At 45.8% G+C, this 20,096-nt stretch overlaps 1 protein-coding gene and 1 pseudogene across 4 annotated transcripts; one reads left to right on the top strand and one right to left on the bottom strand.

Annotated features, from left to right (window-relative positions):
- Window positions 1–1,917: 1,917 nt before the first annotated feature.
- On the bottom strand, window positions 1,918–14,241 carry LOC102967688 (annotated as a pseudogene).
- Window positions 14,242–14,814: 573 nt separating this feature from the next.
- Window positions 14,815–19,785, top strand: LOC122239338 (pollen-specific leucine-rich repeat extensin-like protein 1). Of its 4 annotated transcripts, none has more exons than XR_006218304.1 (3): window positions 14,815–14,955; window positions 15,519–19,570; window positions 19,648–19,785. XR_006218304.1 is itself a non-coding variant. In XM_042987818.1 (3 exons), the coding sequence occupies exon 3, from the start codon at window positions 17,449–17,451 to the stop codon at window positions 18,769–18,771; it is 1,323 nt and encodes a 440-aa protein (XP_042843752.1). In that variant the 5' UTR covers window positions 14,815–14,955; window positions 15,519–16,978; window positions 17,136–17,448; the 3' UTR covers window positions 18,772–19,785. The 4 variants fall into 4 exon arrangements, 2 of the variants coding, with proteins under 2 accessions (XP_042843752.1, XP_042843751.1); XR_006218303.1 differs by having other exon boundaries at window positions 19,624–19,785; XM_042987818.1 differs by having other exon boundaries at window positions 15,519–16,978; window positions 17,136–19,785.
- The last annotated feature ends 311 nt before the right edge of the window (window positions 19,786–20,096 follow it).

Raw genomic sequence — 20,096 nt, 5'->3', positions numbered from 1 at the left:
GGTGGCTTCAACAGTCTCTACCAAATGTCCTTCCAGCAGTGGAACCGCTTTTCCCCGTGTGGCCCACGAACCTCCCGGACCCCACTCTGTTCCTGGGGATTCACCTTTCCCACCAGAGCACCTCCAGGTATCGAGCTGCGGAGTTGCAGCCTTTGTGCTCCCCTTGTTTACAGTCTTAATGGAATTTAAACCCTCTCCTTTCTCGTCTCTCCCTTTTTAGTTTAGTCCCTGAAGCTGTTTCCAATTTTCTACTTTCTCTCCAGCTGCTTTTGGGAAGGGGTGCTTTTCCCATATGCTCCCCCCCTCCCCAGTCTCTGTCCTCTCTCCTCCTGCAAAAGGGGTTCCCTACCTTTCAGGGCTTCTTGCTCCCCAAGTTCAGCTCTTCATGTTACATACCTGCTGAATTCTGTGGTTCAGGTTGTGCAGATTGTTGTGTTAATCTTCCAATCGGTTTTCTAGGTGTGTAGGATGGTTTAGTGTTGGTCTGGCTGTGGCATGGATGTGAGACACACAAAAAGCTTCCATGCTGTTCCGCCATCTTGGCTCCTCCTGCATTCCTTTTTTTTTTTTCCAAACAAGAAAATAACAACAACAACAAAAGCAAGAGAACCAAAGCATGCACACAGGGGGAGACGACAGCCCTGGGTGGCCACCACCCCCCTAGCTAGTTCTGGGTCGTGATGGCTCACACCTCCCTGTGTACCGCGTCCGCGCCTCCAAGCCAGCGCCTGGCACTTGTGGGACGACGTGGCACCTGCCCCAGAGGGGACCACTAGGCCTCCCTCACCTGCTGCCCTGGGCTCCTCAGGCACTCCACCGGCAGCCCTAACCAGAGGGGTTCACTGGGAACGGGAAACACCATGACTGCTCAATCTGGGGCACCTGCGGAAGGACCTGGAGCCCTCCAGAGAGCCAGGGGTATGCATGGGAACAATTTCTTAAACTGCTTTTTGAATGGAATGGTTTATAACAACGCTAAGCTGTAGACGAGACATGCCAATCAGCACCAAAAATCAGTTTTTTTAAAAAAATAAAGGATGCCAAGATCACATCACCCTCTTCAATACATTAAGAGAAAAGATTCCATTCCAGATCCCACCCTTGGTCTCCATCTGCCTCCATTTATAGGAGTTTTGGTTATGGCCCAAAGCGAAATTGCCCCTTTTGATAAAAATATGGTGGTGTCTGCCATGAACCATGTTTGGAAGAAGAAGCATGATGTCAAAAAGACACGTGAAACCCAGGACCCAATCACCTGTGTCCAGCCGACAAAATAAAACCTCTCTTTTAGGTAGCAGCTACCATAGACAGCAAGAGTTCGCAACTAGAGATTCAGCTACGCTCCTGACTTAGTAACAAACAGGTAGTCGAGAGCAAAGGTGCTTCCACATCCAAAATGGTTCAACCGCATTGACAGATTGTTTCGTCCTCCCTCCCCCTTCACATCCCTTATTTCTAATTCTTTCTTGAGTTCATTGCTTCTCAATCTAACGATGCCATAAATGGCATATGCAGTTCCTTGAAATTATCCTAAAAGGGGTGTGTACATGCTAGTCATAACATGAAAAAAAAGCCTCCTCTAATTTGTTCCCATATTTGCAGCGTACATTTTCTTTAGCTAGTCTGCAGGGTCTCCTGTAAGCATTTTACTATTACTTTTAACATACTCAAACAATAACTGTTTGCATAGAGAAGGGATTCCCTTCCGTTGTACTTCAAATAGCCACCAAATGCTTTTAGTTATTCCATTTATATAGGACCTTTTTCTCTCTCTTCTAAAAGATCTTTCAATATGATCTAGGTGGGGGCAGAATTTTTTTTTTAAGTTTCATCCTAAAACACAAAGAACAAAACACAGCCAGAGAAAAGGAGAGAGCAAGTGTGAACACGTCCCTCCCATGCGGCCAGACTACATCCTCACAGGTCAATATCCCGCACATCTGTAGGGGTGCTGGCCTGGTCCAGTTCATCCTCTGACTTGGACCCATCCCCCTGGTCCTGACAGAAATACTGCAGGCCGTTGAGCAGCACCACCTCAATCTGCTCCTGGCAGGCTTTGAGGCAGTCCACATCTGTGTTGGTGATCTTGACCAGCAGATCTACCAGGGCATTACTGGTGAGCGAGCTCACGTCCTCACCCTGCTGGAGCCCATAGATGGCAACTCCAACACTTCCAGTTACAATCATCGATGGCAGGTACATGGCGAGCTTAAAGTTGGTAGCACACAGAGCAATGAAAGTCTGCACATGCTTGCGGATCGGAGACAACTTCTTGCTGGGCTGGGGCAGCTTGCGAAGGATGTGCTAGATGAGGTCGTGAGGAGTGACAGCCGCCAGGTTCCACTTCAACTTCCCCGACACCACCAGCTCCCACTCCAGCAGCTCCTGAGGTTTGATGGAGTTGTTGGTGTAAATGCACAACTTCTCTGCTGTCAGAGGGGTGGTCTCTGAGCTTGGAGGCCAGGAACATGCAGATAGCACCCAGGAGTTGGGACCCCAGCCAAGAAGTGGTCCAGGCAATTCATGGCCAAAGGTAAGACCTCTTCTTCACACTTCTGTTCCTCACGGACCTCCAGCTCCAGGTGGCACCCTTCTGCACATGTAGGGCTGGATGTCCTTCTGCACACATTTGAAGTAGGAGCACTGGGAAGATAGTGCTCCTCGATGGTGAGCAAGTTCTGTAAAACGCAGTCACCGTAGAGCAGGTTGGCGTCCGGCATGGCCCTGACGACGGGGTCCACCTTGCAGCACAGCAGGTTCGTGGTCAGCTGGGTGCCCGCTCACTCCCTTGCTTTCTCTGGATTGGAAAATTGGGGGGGAGTTTGGAGGGGGGAGGGGAGAGCTTTCCCCTTACCTCTTTCCTTTGGCTAAATAAGGGGTTTTCAGGAGAAAAGTTATGGGACAGAGAGAAAGAGGCTGGGGGAGAAGAGAAGAAAGGGATGAGCAGTGGGAGAGGAGAACCTCGGGGGCTGCTAACTCTGCCTGCCCTCCCCTTCAAACTTTACAGTCTTTGTTTTAAAATCTAGTTTGTCTGATATGAATATGGCTATTCCAGCTTTCTTTTGATGTCCATTAGCATGACAGATGATTTTCCATTCCCTCACGTTCAATCTGCAGGTGTCTTTAGGTATAAAATGCGTCTTGTAGGAAGTATATGGATGGATCTAGGGTTTTTTTTTTTTTTTAATCCATTCTGATATCCTATTTCTTTTGATTGGAGCTTTTAGTCCACTTACATTCAGGGTGATTATTGAAAGGTAGGAATTTAGTGGCATTGTATGACCTGAAGATTTGGTGTTTCTGGTGATGTCCTCTGGTCCTTTGTAGTCTTGTTGCTTTGGTCTTCCTTTTTTTTTTTTCCCTCAGATCAGAGAGTCCCCTTTAAAATTTCTTGCAGGGCTGGTTGAGTGGTCACTAACTCCTTTAGATTTTGTTTGGGAAGCTCTTTTTCTGTCCTTCTATTCTGAACAACAGCCTTGCTGGATAAAGGATTCTTGGCTGCATATTTTCCCTATTCAGCACATTGAATATTTCCTGCCACTCCCTTCTGGCCTGCCAAGTTTCAGTGGACAGGTCTGCTGCAAACCTTATGTGTCTACCCTTATAGGGACCTTTTCTCCCTAGCTGCTTTCAGAGTTCTGTCTCTTTTTAAAAAATTTTTTATTTAAAAATTTTTAATGTTTATTTATTTTTGAGAGAGAGAGAGAGAGAGAGAGAGAGAGAGGCAAAGGGAGATGGAGACACAGAATGTGAAGCAGGCTCCAGGCTCTGAGCTGTCAGCACAGAGCCTGACACGGCTCAAACTTATGAACTGTGAGATCATGACCTGAGCTGAAGTTGGATGCTTAACTGATTGAGCCACCCAGGCACCCTTCAGAGTTCTGTCTTTATCTTTGTATTTTGCAAGTTTCTGTATGATATGTCATGATGTTGACCTGTTCTTGTTGATTTTGAGGGGAGTTCTCTGTGCCTCTTGGACTTGAATGCCTGTTTCCTTCCCCAGATTAGGGACGTTCTCAGCTATAATTTGTTCAAATAAACCTTCTGCTCTTATTCCCTCTCTTCTTCTGAGACTCCTATGGTATGGATAGTGTTTCATTTCATGGAATCACTAAGTTCTCTAAGTTTCCCCTCATGATCTACTAACTACCTTGCCCTCTTTTTTTTCAGCTTCATTATTTTCCATAATTTTATCTTCTATATCACCTACTCTCTCCTGTGCTTCTTCAATCCTCACTGTGATTGTATCCAGTTGGTTTTGCATCTCAGTTATAACATTTTTTATTTCAGCCTGACTAGTTTTTAGGTCTTTGATCTCTGCAGGAAAGGTTTCCCTGGTGTCTTCTATGCTTTTTGTTGAAGCACAGCTAGTAGTCTTATGACTGTTGTTCTAAAGTCTTGTTCAGATATATGGCTTATATATGTTTTGAGCAAATCTCTGGCTGTGATTTCTTCTTGACCTTTCTTTTGGGGAGAATTCCTCTGTCTTGTCATTTTGGCTAACTTTCTGCCTGTTGCATGTTTTAAAAGCATGTTATGTTTCCTGCCCCCAGGAGTACTGCTATATTAAAAAGGTGTCATACACTGTCCAGGGTCTGGCATTTCAGGAAGTGTTTCTGACGTATGCTGTGTGCACTCTGCTGTTGCATTCTGGCTGTCCTTCCCCACTGGTCAATTCTCTGCAGACTCCTCCTTGCTTGCCGTGGGGAGTGTTTGGACCTTTAAACTAGGTGTGCTTTGATTTGTTTGTTGAAGTAAGCCTGGAAAAAACAGTGGCGGTGGCGGGGCGGGGGGGAGGCTGATCCCCAAAAAAGTGGAAAGAAAAGGGAACAACAACAAAAAAACCCAAACAGAGAATCAAAAAACTGTAAGACTGATTCAAAAGAGAAAAGAAAGGATTTTTTTTCAAAGAAAAAGGAAAGAAAAAGAAATGACTTTTTAAAAAGACCTAATCCAAAAAAAAAGAGAAAAGGAAAAAAAAAAAAAAAAGACAAGACACTGAGCCAGATTCCAAAAGAAAAAAAGAAGAAGAAAATGAAAAAAACCGTAAGACTGGTCCTATTTCCAGCAGAACTGCAGGTGACACTTTGAAGCCCTGGGTTTTCAGTGCATTTGGTGCATGGGGAGGTGCTGGGCGTGCTGTTCTGGAGACCCAGAGCCAGTCTTGCCCCAGTAAATAAGCAGTTGCCAGGGATGGGGGTTGGGTTTGGTGTGAGTGGGTCCCGCCTTCACTGGGGGCTGCTGTGTTGCTCTCTGAAGTCCCACTGTGTTGGTGTTGGGGGGAATATGGCACCTCCCCAGTCTCTTGTCCCTGGGCGGGGGATCTGACAACTTCACTGTTCAGGCAGCCCTCACAGAACAGCGAGGGCAGTCAGCTCGTCCCGCACTATAACTCTTCCGTGTTTTTTCTTTGATGTGTGAGGGAGATTCTAAGCTTGAAATCTTTAAGGACCCGGCTCAGTGCAGATCTGCTCCCCTTCTCCAGAGTAGAGCCTCTTGACGCTGTGTCTGAAGTCCTTTGTCCCTGAAATACAGTCTCATTCCTGCACAGTGCACAGAATCTGTGGTGTAGCGCCTCTAAAAGCAGCAAAGGTTATATTCCCTCTGGGGGTACCTCTGTCCCCTGCTGATGAAAGGCATTTGGCTGGTGCCTGCAGGGTCTTTTGTCCTTGGGGAGGCAATATACCCTCTTCAAAAAGTGTCCAGGAAGGGGACTGTTCTCTCCCAGTGCACACCAGAGATCCCTACACCATGCTGTACACTCAGAGGCCAGCTTCCTCCTCCCCAGGAGCCACGCCGTGGCTCTGCTCCAGAGAAAGTCGTGCACTTCCAAAACCTGAGAGTTCGAGCTCCAAACACTGTTTGCAAAAAAACCCCCTGCGACATTCAGTGTCTCTTGCTCCCCGGTCCATGGTCCCGAGAGATTTTCCTCCTGTGCAAACTCGATGCTGTGCTTTCTCAACCCCTCTCTTTCTCTGTCAGTCTTTGTGTGTCTTTAGTTCTGAAGTGAGTTGTTTTGTAGGCAGCATATAGATGAATCTTCTATTTTAAAACTCTTCTTGTTTATCAAATTTGTGAGCATAGAATTATTTAAAGTATTCCTTTATTATCTGTTTAATGTCTGTGTGATCTGTGTGTGTTGTCTCTTGTTTTATTCATATTAGTAATTTTTGTCTTCTCATTTTTTTTTTCTTATTTAGCTTGGCTGGAGGCTTATCATTTTTATTGATCTTTCAAAAACCAACTTTTGGTTTTGTTCGTTTTTTCCTCTTAATTTCCTGTTTATATTTTCATTGATCATACTCTCATTCTTTTTTCTCCCCTTTGAATACTGTTGATTTTTATTTGCTTTTACTTTTTAAAGCTGTCATAGGTATTTTCCCAGAATGCCTTACACCTGGCTTGGTAAAAAGATTTTATTTTTCATGCAAAGTATATGCAAACATTTGTTTGACCAAAGTTACACATTAAATTATAACTGTAGTTGTGATAATACTACTAAGCTAACTTTTTCTTTTGTGTTGTTGTGTTAAAAATACACATAACATAAAATTACCATCTTACCACTTTCTTAAAAAAATGTTTTTTATTTATTTTTGAGAGATAGAAAGTCAGAGCACAAGCTAGGGAGGGAGAGAGAGAGGGAGACACAGAATCCGAAGCAGGCTCCAGGTTCTGAGCTGTCAGCACAGAGCCCAACGTGGGTCTTGAACTCACAAACCATGAGATCATGACCTGAGCCAAGCACCACACTTAACTAACTGAACCATCCAGATACCCACATGTATATTTTATTTTAAAGCTACTGTTCTATTGTAAATGTGTACCCAAGATAAAGTGTTCTTCACACTGAATATTTTAAGAAATGAGTGGTTGCCATTTATGAAAGTAGCAATTAAAATGAGATTTTTAATGAAACTTTTCAGAAAACATTTGTTCTTATGTCATGTTGAACATATGAGTCCAATGTTTTGATGAGCAGTGTGAAGAGGTAAATAAAAGACTCCATTTTAAGACAAATTCTTTCTTTCTGTATAAATCAGATCATAAAATATTTTTCTTGTGAAACTGCAAAATATATCTCCTCTTATAGTAATTTAATGCTTTAATATTATTATTAAAGAGTCTTAAAAAGTTTCAATCCCAGTAACATATTTTTGCTTGATCTAAATATGTAGTTTTTTAGGGGCGTCTGGGTGGCTCAGTCGGTTGAGCGTCCGACTTCGGCTCAGGTCATGATCTCACGGTCCGTGAGTTCGAGCCCCGCGTCGGGCTCTGTGCTGACAGCTCAGAGCCTGGAGCCTGTTTCGGATTCTGTGTCTCCCTCTCTCTCTGACCCTCCCCTGTTCATGCTCTGTCTCTCTCTGTCTCAAAAAAATAAATAAACATTAAAAAAATTTTTTTAAATTATGTAGATTTTTAAAGAGCATTAAAACATAATACTAATATGTCTTTCCTTTGACATAGGATTATTCTCTTTGCCAGGTCATAGACTGGATGTTTTGTTAACTGGATGTTTCCTAAATATGAGTAATTTATGCGGTTTCTAATTGTCTATTATTGTTTAGTTATTTAGGAAAATCCTTATCTCATACCCTCCAAAAAGATGTGCATGTGTATGTATGTGTGTTTTTCCTAAAGTGCTAAAGGTGTTCATATAAAATTAAAGATTTTGTATAATAATATTCTTACTCATTTAGTAATACTGTATATTAAACTGTCTCAATTTAAAAATGCTTGACATATCATGAATATTAAGGAATTAAATTACCATTTTAGACCCTATTTATATATTGAAGCTATTTCTTCTATGTTGAGAAGATTAGGCAGGGGTCAAAGAACTGATCAATTATTATACCAATATACATTTTGAGTCAAAAGTGTTTTCTTTGGGTTTTTAGTCTTCCTGCTCCAGAGAGTATTTCATTGTCTTTAGACTTATGGAATAAACTTGGATTAGATCCACATGATAAAATCTTAGAAAAGAAATCATCAGAATTTCCCAGATTTCCTAATCAGTGGTTATTAGTGAAGGCCTCCAGGCCTTGGTCATGGGCCCTAGGTCATCCAAGGTCCGTGCAGCAGAAGGGAGGCAGATATGCTGGACAGAGTCTGGGCTGTTTCCCAAATGTCTTTTCAGTATAAATGTTTAGAGTGGCCCATCAAGGGTGTCTTGTCTGATTCTTTTTGTCACCAAAGAAGAAACTAGTGGCTGAACCACACTGCTGGCTCTTAGGTTAATATTTTCCCATCTTATTTTTGAGACCTTATACCAAAATGAAATAATTTTTAAAAAAATGATTTCAGCTATGACTGAAAAACTGACAAGGTTATTGAAAATACCTGGCAATTATAATATTAATAGAAAATTTTGTTTTGTGGTTAAATAGAAATTAATTCACTGGTTTAGGGTCAGTGTGTCTGTTATTTATTTTATGGCACAACATCCTCATCTTCTTGGTTTTTGCACTCTGCTTTTCCCTGAAAACTCCTTAAAAAATCAATATCCCTTACTTAGGAAACCATTAAATAAGAATCCAAATCCAAGTCCTAATAACCTGCATCCTGATGTCTTAAGATTTACTTTCAAGTGTTCACTGTGTATTTGCACATTAAAAAAACACACACACACGCAAATGACTGCAGTAGCCGAGGTTACTGTGAAAAGGTGCTTCTACAAAATGTTGGGCAGAAGCACTTGTGAGAGAGAGTTGGGGGTAAAGTTGCCATAAGTGAAGATATCATTTCTGTCAGAACCACCTGCCTTTGTTTCGGGAAGTTTACCTGGATGGATCTGATATTTTGCAATCCACCTTTTTTGGTTTGTTTGTTTTGATTACGCTTATGCTCAAGGTGGGGTTGAACTCACAACCCAGAGATCAAGAGTCGCATGCTCTATTGACTGAGCCAGCCAGGCACCCCCACGATCTACCTTCCTTAGTAAAAACTTGGAGGTCTCCTAAAATCAGTGAGACTTTGCAGACTGAAATGACAAATGCTTCATTTCAGTGCTCAGACATTGCTTCTGTCAAGTGGTCTTTCTGAGAGAGTTCTGTCAGGGCCTGTTGGGGTCTCCCTGGCTCATGCCAATGAGATTCAATGATATGATGCTGGTGCGATGTTTGGAAGAATGTGCTATTTACTAGCAAAATGCACACTGTAACCTTCCTCCTCCTGCCCTGTTTTTATTGGAGGAAATAGAGAAGCTACTTCAGCGTGGAAGGGGTCTCTCAGCTGACATGGTGAGGAACAGTAAATGGTCCCTGAATTTCTTCCTCCAGGGCTGTCGGCTTGTCATCAGACTTCTGTTAGGCTGAGAGGTCACAGAAACCAAACGCTGGAGGTGAAAGTGTCCAGGCCTGAGAGTGGTTTTGGAAGCAATGTGGGAGAAGGGGGAAATGGAAGAAGAGGACAGGAGATGAAGGAAGGAGATGAATTTCAGAAAAACAACAGTCTGAAGGTGATATTAATGAAGTTCTGTGTTGGGTGTACCACAAACCTTTCTTCTCTTACCATGAAAACTGTAAAACCCTCCTCACTGGTTAGTGTATTGGAACTCTAATTTCAGGGTAGGATCAGACATCTTCTTCCTCAATAAGAAAGTTCAGGTAGATCCTGGGCAGGTAACTGAGGTTCACACTTTAGGGAACACGGAACAGTTATGGTGGAATCACTTGATGTAGAAATTGGACAATGTGCAGCCCAACTGAATGTGCTCCCTTACGAATAATGAGTTGTCTGTCATTTGAGTTGGTGGCACAGAGACCAGATGGATTGCAGTGAAAACTCAAAGATCAAAAGAAAAGTTGTTTCTATTTAAGCTTGTAAATTGCAAGCATTTTGTGTTTTTATACTGTCTAAATACTGTCAGTAGTTTTGATAAACCTACCAGGTAGAAACAGGCAAGTTAAAAAACATTGGAAAAAGATGCCTACTTTGTGCAAGGTGGTATATTAGCCCTTTCACACAGGTGTTGATACCCTAGCGAACTGAGGCACAGAAGCTGTAACTGATTTTTCCAAATTTACATAGTAAGAAGGTGCCAGACCCAAGAGGTAAATTAACTTTTTTGACCTCAATCTAGTGCATACTACATAATATGCTGATTCTTAATCTGAAGCTATAGAAAGTAGACTTTCTGTTTTGAGTTGGCTGTGCATATTGCACAGGGAGATTGAAGATGGTGAATATGTTTGGATTTTTCTAGTTAATTCTCTGCTGTGTTGATTTACCATCTTCAAAACAGGGAGAGGGCCATCCAAAAGCCATATTCATGACTCCAAATTCTGAGGCTCGTTCTGGAAAACACCATCTATGTGACCATTGCTGTCCTAGGTTATTGAGGCAGGGTGGTGAACAAAATAAGCAAGAGCTTTATACTCATGGAGCCTGCGTGCTAGCAGAGGAAAACAGAAAAGAGACATGGAGAAAGATAGGAAATACAATTTGAGATGATGGTAAGTGATGAGAAGAAAACAAGATAGTATAGTACAGTGAGCTAGGAAGTGAGTGAGGAAGGTGATGCTAAAACACTATGGAAATCATTATCATAAGTAGATGACTCATCTTCCCATTAACACTTTCCAGCCTCCTTGCCTTGATTTACCATTAATTTAACAACAGCTCTCTCTCTGATGTGAGATATTTGCCTTGATAAGTTAAAATTTTCTTGGAAGATATATCTGTAAATATCTAAGTCATAAGTGAGATGATATATGGGGAAATTTTATAAATAAAATCCTATGCTTATGCTAAATAAAACACAATGTTGCTTTTCCCTCCAGACTTTTATTGTGGTTTTCAACAATTAAAACCAATGTTATTAGATAGAGATACCCAGTCATAAAGGAAGAATGACTTTGACCCTGGGCAGCAACAGTATTTTCCAGTAGCACTTTATTCATTAGCTTCAACTGGATATTGCCTTTAGAAGGGGGATAATAAATGGTACTATCCCCATAGTCAGAGCAGGGACTAGTATTGGTTATTTTGTACTTCAATTAACACATATGTCTGTGATAAATATTTATGTATAGTGACCATTCACTTGGTAGTCATTCTTCAAAACCCTATTAATTCTATGTATTCATACAGTATTGTAGAAGATAGCACTTTATACTCAATGGAAGAACACGTTTGTATCCTCCAAAGTCTTGCACAGGTTGGCTTTCAGTCAGTTATGTCTGTAGCCTGACACTAACCTCTTGATGATATTGCTTAGCTTTCCCATGCACAGGAAATTCCAGTATTTGCTAGCTTTGATTTGCTCTGATAGTAAGTCATTCAAATCAAAGAATTCAGCAAACCTCTTCCTAGAAGACTGTAACACTGACACATGTACTGGGAGTCTATGGTCTTAAGGGACGCTTTGCTTGTGCTACAGAGATGTTCATAATAGTGAAAGACAGGCTGTGTGCACTTAGATGATGAGTTGTGTGTTGAAGCAGTCTGTGGAAGTTTAGTCCTTTGGTAAGTACTGAACGGGATATCACAATATGTCAAACTTGTATACTGTATCATTTTCTCCTCCATTTATTTTGCCCCATCCTGTGCAGAAAGCACTTAATCATTTTTGGTATGGCCCTAACATAACATGACTCTTTGAAAGAGCTTTGTGCTTTCCCCTCCTCCAGGAAGTTCTTTACTTAGTGAAATTAAATGGTGATTTCACTTCTGGCCGAATGTTAGAGTTAAAACCTGTCTGTGGGAGAACTTAACATAGGAAGGTGGGTTGTGCTCTCTTGCTACTTCAGAATCTTCCTGGTGATAGAGATTAATTACAGTGAAAATACAAAATATCAGAACTTGTGGGATGGAGTGAAGGCAATACTTAGAGAAAAATTTATAGCTGTAAACCTCTACCTTAAAATAATGAGAAAGATCTCAAATCAATAACATAACTGTTCACCTACCAGGAGGAAGGAAACATTGTAAGAGAGGTGAAGTATGCCTTTGATGGGCTAACCAGTAGGCTGAACTAAGCTAAGGAGAGAATCATGAGTCAGAAGAATAGTTAATAGAAAGTTTCAAAACTTAAATGCAAAAGACAAAAGAATTAAAACAGCAGAAGGGAATAGTCCCAAGAACCATGGGACAGTTTTGAAAGGTGTAATATATGCTCAATGGAAACACCAGAAAGAGAAGAAAGAGAAAAAGAAAAATAAATATTTTAAGGTAATGCTTCGAATTGATTGACAATTTTCCAGGTTTAGTGATACTGTATTAGTTTGTTGGGTCTACCATAACAAAGTACTACAGGACAGAAACATGCAGAAGAATAAAACTTGACCACTTTATTATACCATATACAAAAATAAATTCAAAATAGATGAAAGACCTAAATGTGAGACAAGAAATCATCAAAATCCTAGAGGAGAAAACAGGCAACAACCTCTTTGACCTCAGCCAGAGAAAATTCTTACTAGTCATGACACAAGAGGCAAGAGAAACAAAAGTAAACATGAACTATTGGGACTTCATCAAGATAAAATCTGCACAGCAAAGAAAACAATCAACACAACTAAAAGGCAACCTTCAGAATGGGAGAAGATATTTGCAAATGATATATCGGATAAAGGGTTAGTATCCAAAATATAGAAAGATCTTATAAAATTCCACACCCAGAAAACAAATAATGCAGTGAAGAAATGGGCAGAAGACATTAGTATATATTTTTTTCCCCAAGAAGACATCCAGATGACTAACAGACATGAAAAGATGCTCAACATTACTCATCATCAGGGAAGTATAAATCAAAGTCACGATGAGATACCACCTCACACCTATCAGAATGGCTAAAATTAACAACTCGGGAAACAACCGATTTTGGTGAGGATGTGGAAAAAGGGAACTCTCTTGCACTGTTGGTGGGAATGCAGACTTGTCAGAAACTGTGGAAAACAGTATGGAGGTGCCTCAAAAAGTTAAAAATAGAACTACCCCATGATCCAGCAATTATACTACTAGGCATTTACCCAAAGTATACAAAAATGCTGATTCGAAGGGGTACACGCACCTGGATGTTTATTGCAGTATTATCAACAATAGCCAAACTATGTAAAGAGCCCAAATGTCCATCAACTGATGAATGGATAAAGAAGATGTGGTGTATATATACATTGAAATACTACTCAGCCATCAAAAACAATGAAATCTCGCCATTTGCAATGGCATGGATGGAGCTAGAATGTATTATGCTAAACGAAATGTCAGAGAAAGACAAATATGATTTCATTCATATGTGGAATTTAAGAAACAAAAGAGATGAACATATGGGAAAGGGGGAAAAAGAGGAGAGAGGGAAACAAACCGTAAGATATTCTTAATGATAGACTCTGATCCAGGCGAACAGCTTTATTATTCATGATGAGAACTTCCTGAAAGAACCCATTGACTCTTCAATGGAAGACACCCAGTTTGGATGCTAAGATTCTGAGGATCCTTCCGCTTAATGTTCCCTGGATCCCTCCCTTGATGTTCCTGGATCCCAGGAAGGGATTAGGGATCCAGTCCTAATCGAAGCCTCATTTACCTGGATGTCTGATTCTCAGTGAAGTCTGACCTCACCGCCCCTTGGAGGCGCCTTTGAAGCTCTGGGGCAGCCTTCTCCAAGCAGGACACTTGGATCTCCCCACCCGCAGGTGGTGGTGGGACATCTGCGGGTCTGATCCTGACGCTCGCATGCATTTCAGGGGTGACCAAGCTTGTTTCAAATTTCGAAGTTTCTAGTAGATCAATATTACTTTTTAAATCATAAAACCGCATGGATAAGCATTACTAATCACTGAAGTGCCCCCTAATGAAAATAAGTCAGAACATGGAGGCTGAGTTCCAGGAGCCATCAGAGAACAGAGATGCACCCAGAGAGCAGTGGCGAAATTGATTCCATAAATGTTCCGAAGGCAAAAAGCACACGAGGTGGGGAGGCAGTTAGGAATCACTGGATGGAGTCATTTCAAGGGCCTGGCTCTGCCCTCTGTTCCCCAATTTCCTCCTCTTGTCGGTTGTGTGGGGTTTTCTCTGAAACAAAGCTGCTGTTCCTGGCTGGATGGCTGTGTGTCATGCAAACCCCAGCCTGCCAGTGGAGGTACCACCATCAGAGGCCCAGCTGGCGCAGGGCTGCAGGATCCTTCCCACCCCCACCCTTCCAGGCACCAAGTCACAGACCCTCACTGAAGTGAAACCTACCTTGAGCATCTTATCAGCCTTCTGAGGTATCACCACTGATTTATCTGTCAGCATAGCAACTTGAAAGTTCTAGAAGAGCCAGCCTTGTGGTATCTCCCCATGCAAAGGCTCCATCTCCCAAATAGAGGTGCCTTACACTAACTATGCAGGCTACGGCTTGAAGGACCTGGGATGCCACCAGCTGGCCGTGGCACCAGGGACGAGTTCCCTGGCCAGTCGGGCCACCCAGTGATGAAGATTAGACAGTGTTGCTTATGTCATGAGCAAGGAAAGGGACTGGCTGTGGCCAGCTGTCTTAGGATTCAGCATTGCCACACTGGACTGCTGGGCATGGAGCATCGTGTACGCAACATGAAGGTGACCCACCCCACCCTCACACGCTGCATGGGGGGTGGGACAGCCTCGGTGGTGCAGAGCAGCTCTTCTGTGATATCAGCTTTGCTAACAGCCCTCCGGGTATGTTCACACCCATGGTAGGTGGTTGTGAAGATGATGTGAACATGCCCACGCTCACAGCAGGCTTGTGTGCCAAACAAAATTCTGGGGTCAGAATTTGAATTATAAGTGCCTACCTATGCCACTAGCATTGTGACAAGTCAACCTGTGCCTTCTCAGTTCTTCCCCCAGCCCACTAAGATGGGCCATCACATTCTCCTCCCATGGACAGCGGGATCCTGCCAGGAGCCCAGGCTCAGCCTGGACCTCCTCACCCATCCCCCGTGTTATCACCGTGACACGGAGCTCACGGAGCTCACGGAGCTCAGACAGGTGGGTGTTATCCTGCCCATTTTACAGACTGCAGATCTGAGTCTCAGGGTATTAGATCCTCCTTATTGGCAAGAAATAAAGTCTGGGACGATCCCAGGTCACCCCCTTTGCCAAAGACCATGACCAGAGGCAGCAGACAGAAATCAGATCTCTGGGGATGTCCCACAGAGCACAGAGAAGAGCCACGCCAGCTTGCAGATGCCAGTGCTAGGGGCACAGTCTCATTGGCCAAATGTCTCCCCACCCCCACTGGGAGCCCAGCCCTCTAACTGCTTCTGGAGGCCAGGAGAGGCGGTTACCTCTGGGGCTGGGGAGTAACTGGACAGTGATCTGGCCGGTCGTCCAAACTAGTATGTGGAGACAGAATAATCACCCCAATAGGCATCTCTGGGGAGGACCTGCTGACCAGAACTGGGGTGCACTTTGGATTTGGGGTGTGGGGGTGTAAGAGCTTCCTCTCTTGAGCTCTCCTACTTATAGTGGGCAGTTGGTAGTGATGGACAAAAGGGCACCAGCCTCCCCTTCATCTGGTCCTTAGGCTCTGTCATGTCCCTCCCACACAGAGCAGCACTGACCCGTGTCACAATAGGACCTTGCAGATGTGACTGTGCAGGTCACACACATCATCATAAAAGACATCATCCTGCCAGGCTGTCTCTGGGGGAAGCCAGCCATCACACCCTGTGGATGCCCAAGCAGGCCTGCGAAGAGCCTCATATGGAGAGGAACCAGCTGTGGAGGGAGCCACCTGGGAAGAGAGTCCTCTGGCCCTTCAGATGAGACCACAGCCCAAACCACCCAGCCAACTTCTCCCAATTTGCAGACCCCCAGAAACACATGTTGATCATTGTATAACTGAAAGTCTCGGAGTACCTGGTTGCATAGGAGGCAGCTAGTGGTTATGCCCCCTGATGATGAGAAGGGACAATCCGTATTGTCACCTACATGCACACACACACGCATGCAGAGGTTTTAAATGGGACTGTATGATGCCATGCATGTCATTTAAGCTAACACCAGCTGCTATCTTAAATAAATCCTAAAATCTGCACAGCTAAACAAGAGGGAGGACATCGTGGAGGACACAATATGCCTGGTGGTTCTCCTCTAAGCAGGGATTCACTCGAGACCCCTGTCCTGCTGGCTCTCCAATTCACTTGGCCGGTGGGGACAGAGACCACGGGAGGGTCACACATACTTCTTGACCCTCCAGACCAGAAATGACACTTGCTGGACCCAGTCACATTCCACTGGCGAGAGGTGATTGCTGAGGACTGAGGTCCAGCTTTGGAGCCCCTGCTTGGCAACAGCAAGGTTCCATAGAATCTGTGTGGTCAGCCACCCATCTCTACTGTGTTCCTATTCTCTTGCTTCTGAAAATTAGAACCTATGCTCTGGGCATTGTGGCAGACAGACCTCAAGGTGTGACTGGATCCCTGCCTCCTGATATCATGGGAACACAACAGAGGTGATACACATATGTGATTATGTCCCATGAGAGTGTCACAGCGTCTCCAGCAGACACATTCCCCCAGTTGGCCTGAGGAAGCCTGTGGCCATGTCGAGGAAGTCTGACTCACACAGGAACTGAGCAGCCAACAGGCCTGAGTGAGGAGGTAGGTCCTGCCTCGTGGGGGCCTCAATGGGACTGCAGCCCAAGCCCACACCTTCCTCTCGGGACCCAGCTAAGCCTCACCTGGACTCCTGCCTACGGACACGATGAGATAGTAAATGTGCCTTGTTTCAAGATGCCTAGTCTGCCGTAATGTTGTTTATGCCAGGATCATGGAAGCCAGCGTCTGCCCATGTCTGGCCATATTTACATCCTTCTCTACGAAAGCCACGTGTGTCCCTGTGAAGAGGTGCCACATCGTGTATTGGTCCCTGTGGGCCACATGGAGACGGTCGCTGTGATTTCTCTGTCGCTCACAGCGGCCGAGCACATTCTATGAGGATCCTTGCAGGTGTTTGCAGGGATGACTCAACACAGGCTCAGTCACAGGCCTGCACCTGCACAATTCAGGTAGACAAACTGCCACACTGCCTCCCCAAAGGGGCATCATGATGGGTAAAGTGTCAACAGTGGAGATGCCAAGAAGAACAGAAAGAGGATTTCACTGCCTTCGCTCTGATCTGGATCTGTACTCTCTAATTGACTCATTCTTTTTTTTCCCAGCCAGCTGTGAAATCCAGCAAGAGACCCCGCAGGCAAAGCATCCCCTGCTGGAACCCACACCACACTCTCAAGCAGCAAGGACTGCCCTGAGCCAGCAAGACCTCTCCTGGGACTGACCCCAGGACAATGATGGGCCTGACCTCAGTGCCCCCCCCTACACGCACCCACTGGCCTCCACTCCCCCCTGCACGCACCACCAGCCTCACTGCCTCCTTACATGCACCCCCTGCCCCCCTGCACGCACCCACCTGACCCCTGCATGCGACCCTCCCTGCAAGCACCTGTGGACCCCCGAGCACACACCCACATGCTCCTGCATGCACCCACCCCAGCACGCACCCACCTGGTCCCCTGCATGCATCCACCTTCCTCCGACCTTGCTGCACACACCCGCCTGTCCCAATACACCCATCCACCTGCCCTCTGCATGTACCCGCAAGCACCCCTGCAATCACCACATGCCCCTGCTCCCTTGCACACACCCACCTACCCCATTGCACTCACCCAACAGTCCTCCTGCAGGTACCCAACTGCCTTCATTCCCCCTGAAGGCACCCACCTTCCCCCTGCATGCAACCACCTGCCTCCCCTGGCCTTCTGTAAACACCCCTCTGCAAGCACACAACCGCTCCTGCACATATCCACCAGCCTCAATACACCCACCCACGCGCCCCCTGCATGCACTCAGGAGCCCCACTGCAGTCACCCACCTGTCCCCTGCCCCAGTGCACGTACTCACTCACTCCCTTGCATGCACCCACCTGCCCCCCTGTACTCATCAACCTGCTTCCCGGCATGCACCCACAAGCCTCCCCTGCCCCACTGCACACATGCACCTGCCCCCCTACATACACCCACCTGGCCCCCTGTATGCACCCACCTACCCCCCTGGCCTCTGCACCACTCACCCTCCCCCTGCCTATCTTCATGCACCCACCTGCCCACCTGCAGCTACCCTCCTGACCCTCTGCATGCACCACCTGTCCCCCTGCATGCACTCACCCACCTTAACTTTCTGTGCACTCACCCACCTGCCCCCCTTGCATGCTCTCACCTGTCTCCCTGACCCCTGCACCCACATGCCTGCCCCTTTGCATGAATCTACCTGCCCCCTTGCCCCCCTACATGCACCCATGAGCTCCTTGCACGCAGCCACCTGCCCCACTATACCTACCCACTGTCACTCCTCCCTTCACGCAGCCACCTGCCCCCTGCCCCTGGCAAGCACCCATGGGCACCCTTGCACACACCTACATGCACCTCTCCATGCACCCACAGACCTTCACTCTCCCTGCACATACCCACTGGCCCCCCTGCACGCACCCTCCTGCCTCCGTACATGCACCCACTGGCCCCCTGCCCACACTCAGTTGCCCTCCTGCATGCACCCATCTGCCCCTCAGCATGCACTCACCCTCTTTCAACACCCCTGCACACACCCAGGGGCCTCTGTCCCACATCTTCCTCTGGGACCCCCTTGCCCTGGTTACAGGGTACTGCAGTTGGAGGGAAGAGACGAGGCTGAGCACTCCTGGGGAGACCAGGTGCACCTGCAGAAAAATTCCGGGGTGCCACTTCCCAGGGAGGATGAAGGGGAGCCCAGGCCTGCAGCAGGTGCAGCTGAGCCCCTGATGCCCTGAGAGGCTGCACGACAAGACTGGAGCCAGGGAAGCTCTCATCCAAGTTGGAACATGAAGAGGAGAGTTTCCCTTGGGATCTTTCTGGATTCAGATCCTACGTAGCTGGAAGTTTATCTCAGGGGAAAGCCCATAAGTGGAACTTTTGACTTATTGCCCTATAACATCCTCCCTGGAGGGAACGTCTGCATGGGTGGCAAGATGATTCTTCCACACGGCTATGGACGGCTGTGGGCCTCCAGGCGGGTGCTGCTCTGCCCTCGGCAGTGTCCCTGCTCTGCTCTCACCCTGCATTCTCCTGGTGTCTGTGAAACAAGTAGAGAAATGGAAGAGAAAGTGAAACTTGGAAGAGGCTGCGTCCCCTTACGTGCTCAGGGCTGTCAGACCTGACATGCACGCAATCTACTGTGAGTGTGGACAGAGGAAACACCCACAGACACTCAAAGGCCATTGGCATGAGTCATTACTAACAGTCACAGCGACTGCAGTTTCAAGGCCTGGATCAGGTCCTCCCGAGACACACCAACAGACCAGAGGGTCTAATGGCCCCTCTGCCCATAAACATTCACAGCAGCTGGGAAGGTGCTGGTCCCACATGATGGACTGTGACAGCGTCTCTGTGACCCTTTTGCTCAGAGCAGCCTGGGCTGCAGGGACCCATTTCCAGCCTGGCCTCCCTGCCCTGCACAGCACCTTCTCTCCAGCATCTTCCCTGTTTCTGTGTCTCTCATCCCTTTCCGTCTGCCCTTCCGTCCCCTGTCCCTAACTTCCTGCGGAGTATTCCTACAAGCCAGCAGTTCAGGTTGGTGGAAAGTGGGTGGTCGGGAGAGGTTCGCCACACTCAATGAATTTCAGGACATTCTGGCTATTTCCTCCCAGGCTAAAAGACCACCCAGCTCCCCAGGTGCATCCTGGCTCTTTACTGGCAGTGAGGGCACTGTTGAAATCTTCATTATTTTAAAATAACAAGTGTTGGTGAGAATGTGGAGAAGAAGGAGGCCTCCTGAACTCTTGGTGGGAATGTAAACTGGTGCAGTCACTGTGGAGAACTGTAAGGAGGTTCCTCAAAAAGTTAAAAATAGAACCACCCGTAGATCCAGGAATTCCACTCCTGGGGATTTACCGAAGGGAAAGGAAATCACTATCTGGAAGAGATCTCTGCACATCCACGTTCATGGCAGCATTGTTCACAGTGGCCAAGTCAGGAAAACAGGTTAAGTGTCCAACCAATGAGTGACGTATATACAAAGGAATATTGCTCAGCTGTAAAAAAGAATGGGCAGATCTGGAGGATGTTATGCTGAGTGAAATAAGCCAGCCACACAAAG

The sequence above is a fragment of the Panthera tigris genome, chromosome B3 (genome assembly GCF_018350195.1).
Source record: "Panthera tigris isolate Pti1 chromosome B3, P.tigris_Pti1_mat1.1, whole genome shotgun sequence".
NCBI classification, from domain to species: Eukaryota; Metazoa; Chordata; class Mammalia; order Carnivora; family Felidae; genus Panthera; species Panthera tigris.
The sequence above is the reverse complement of the archived record's forward strand: the minus strand, read 5'-3'. Positions and strand labels throughout refer to the sequence as shown.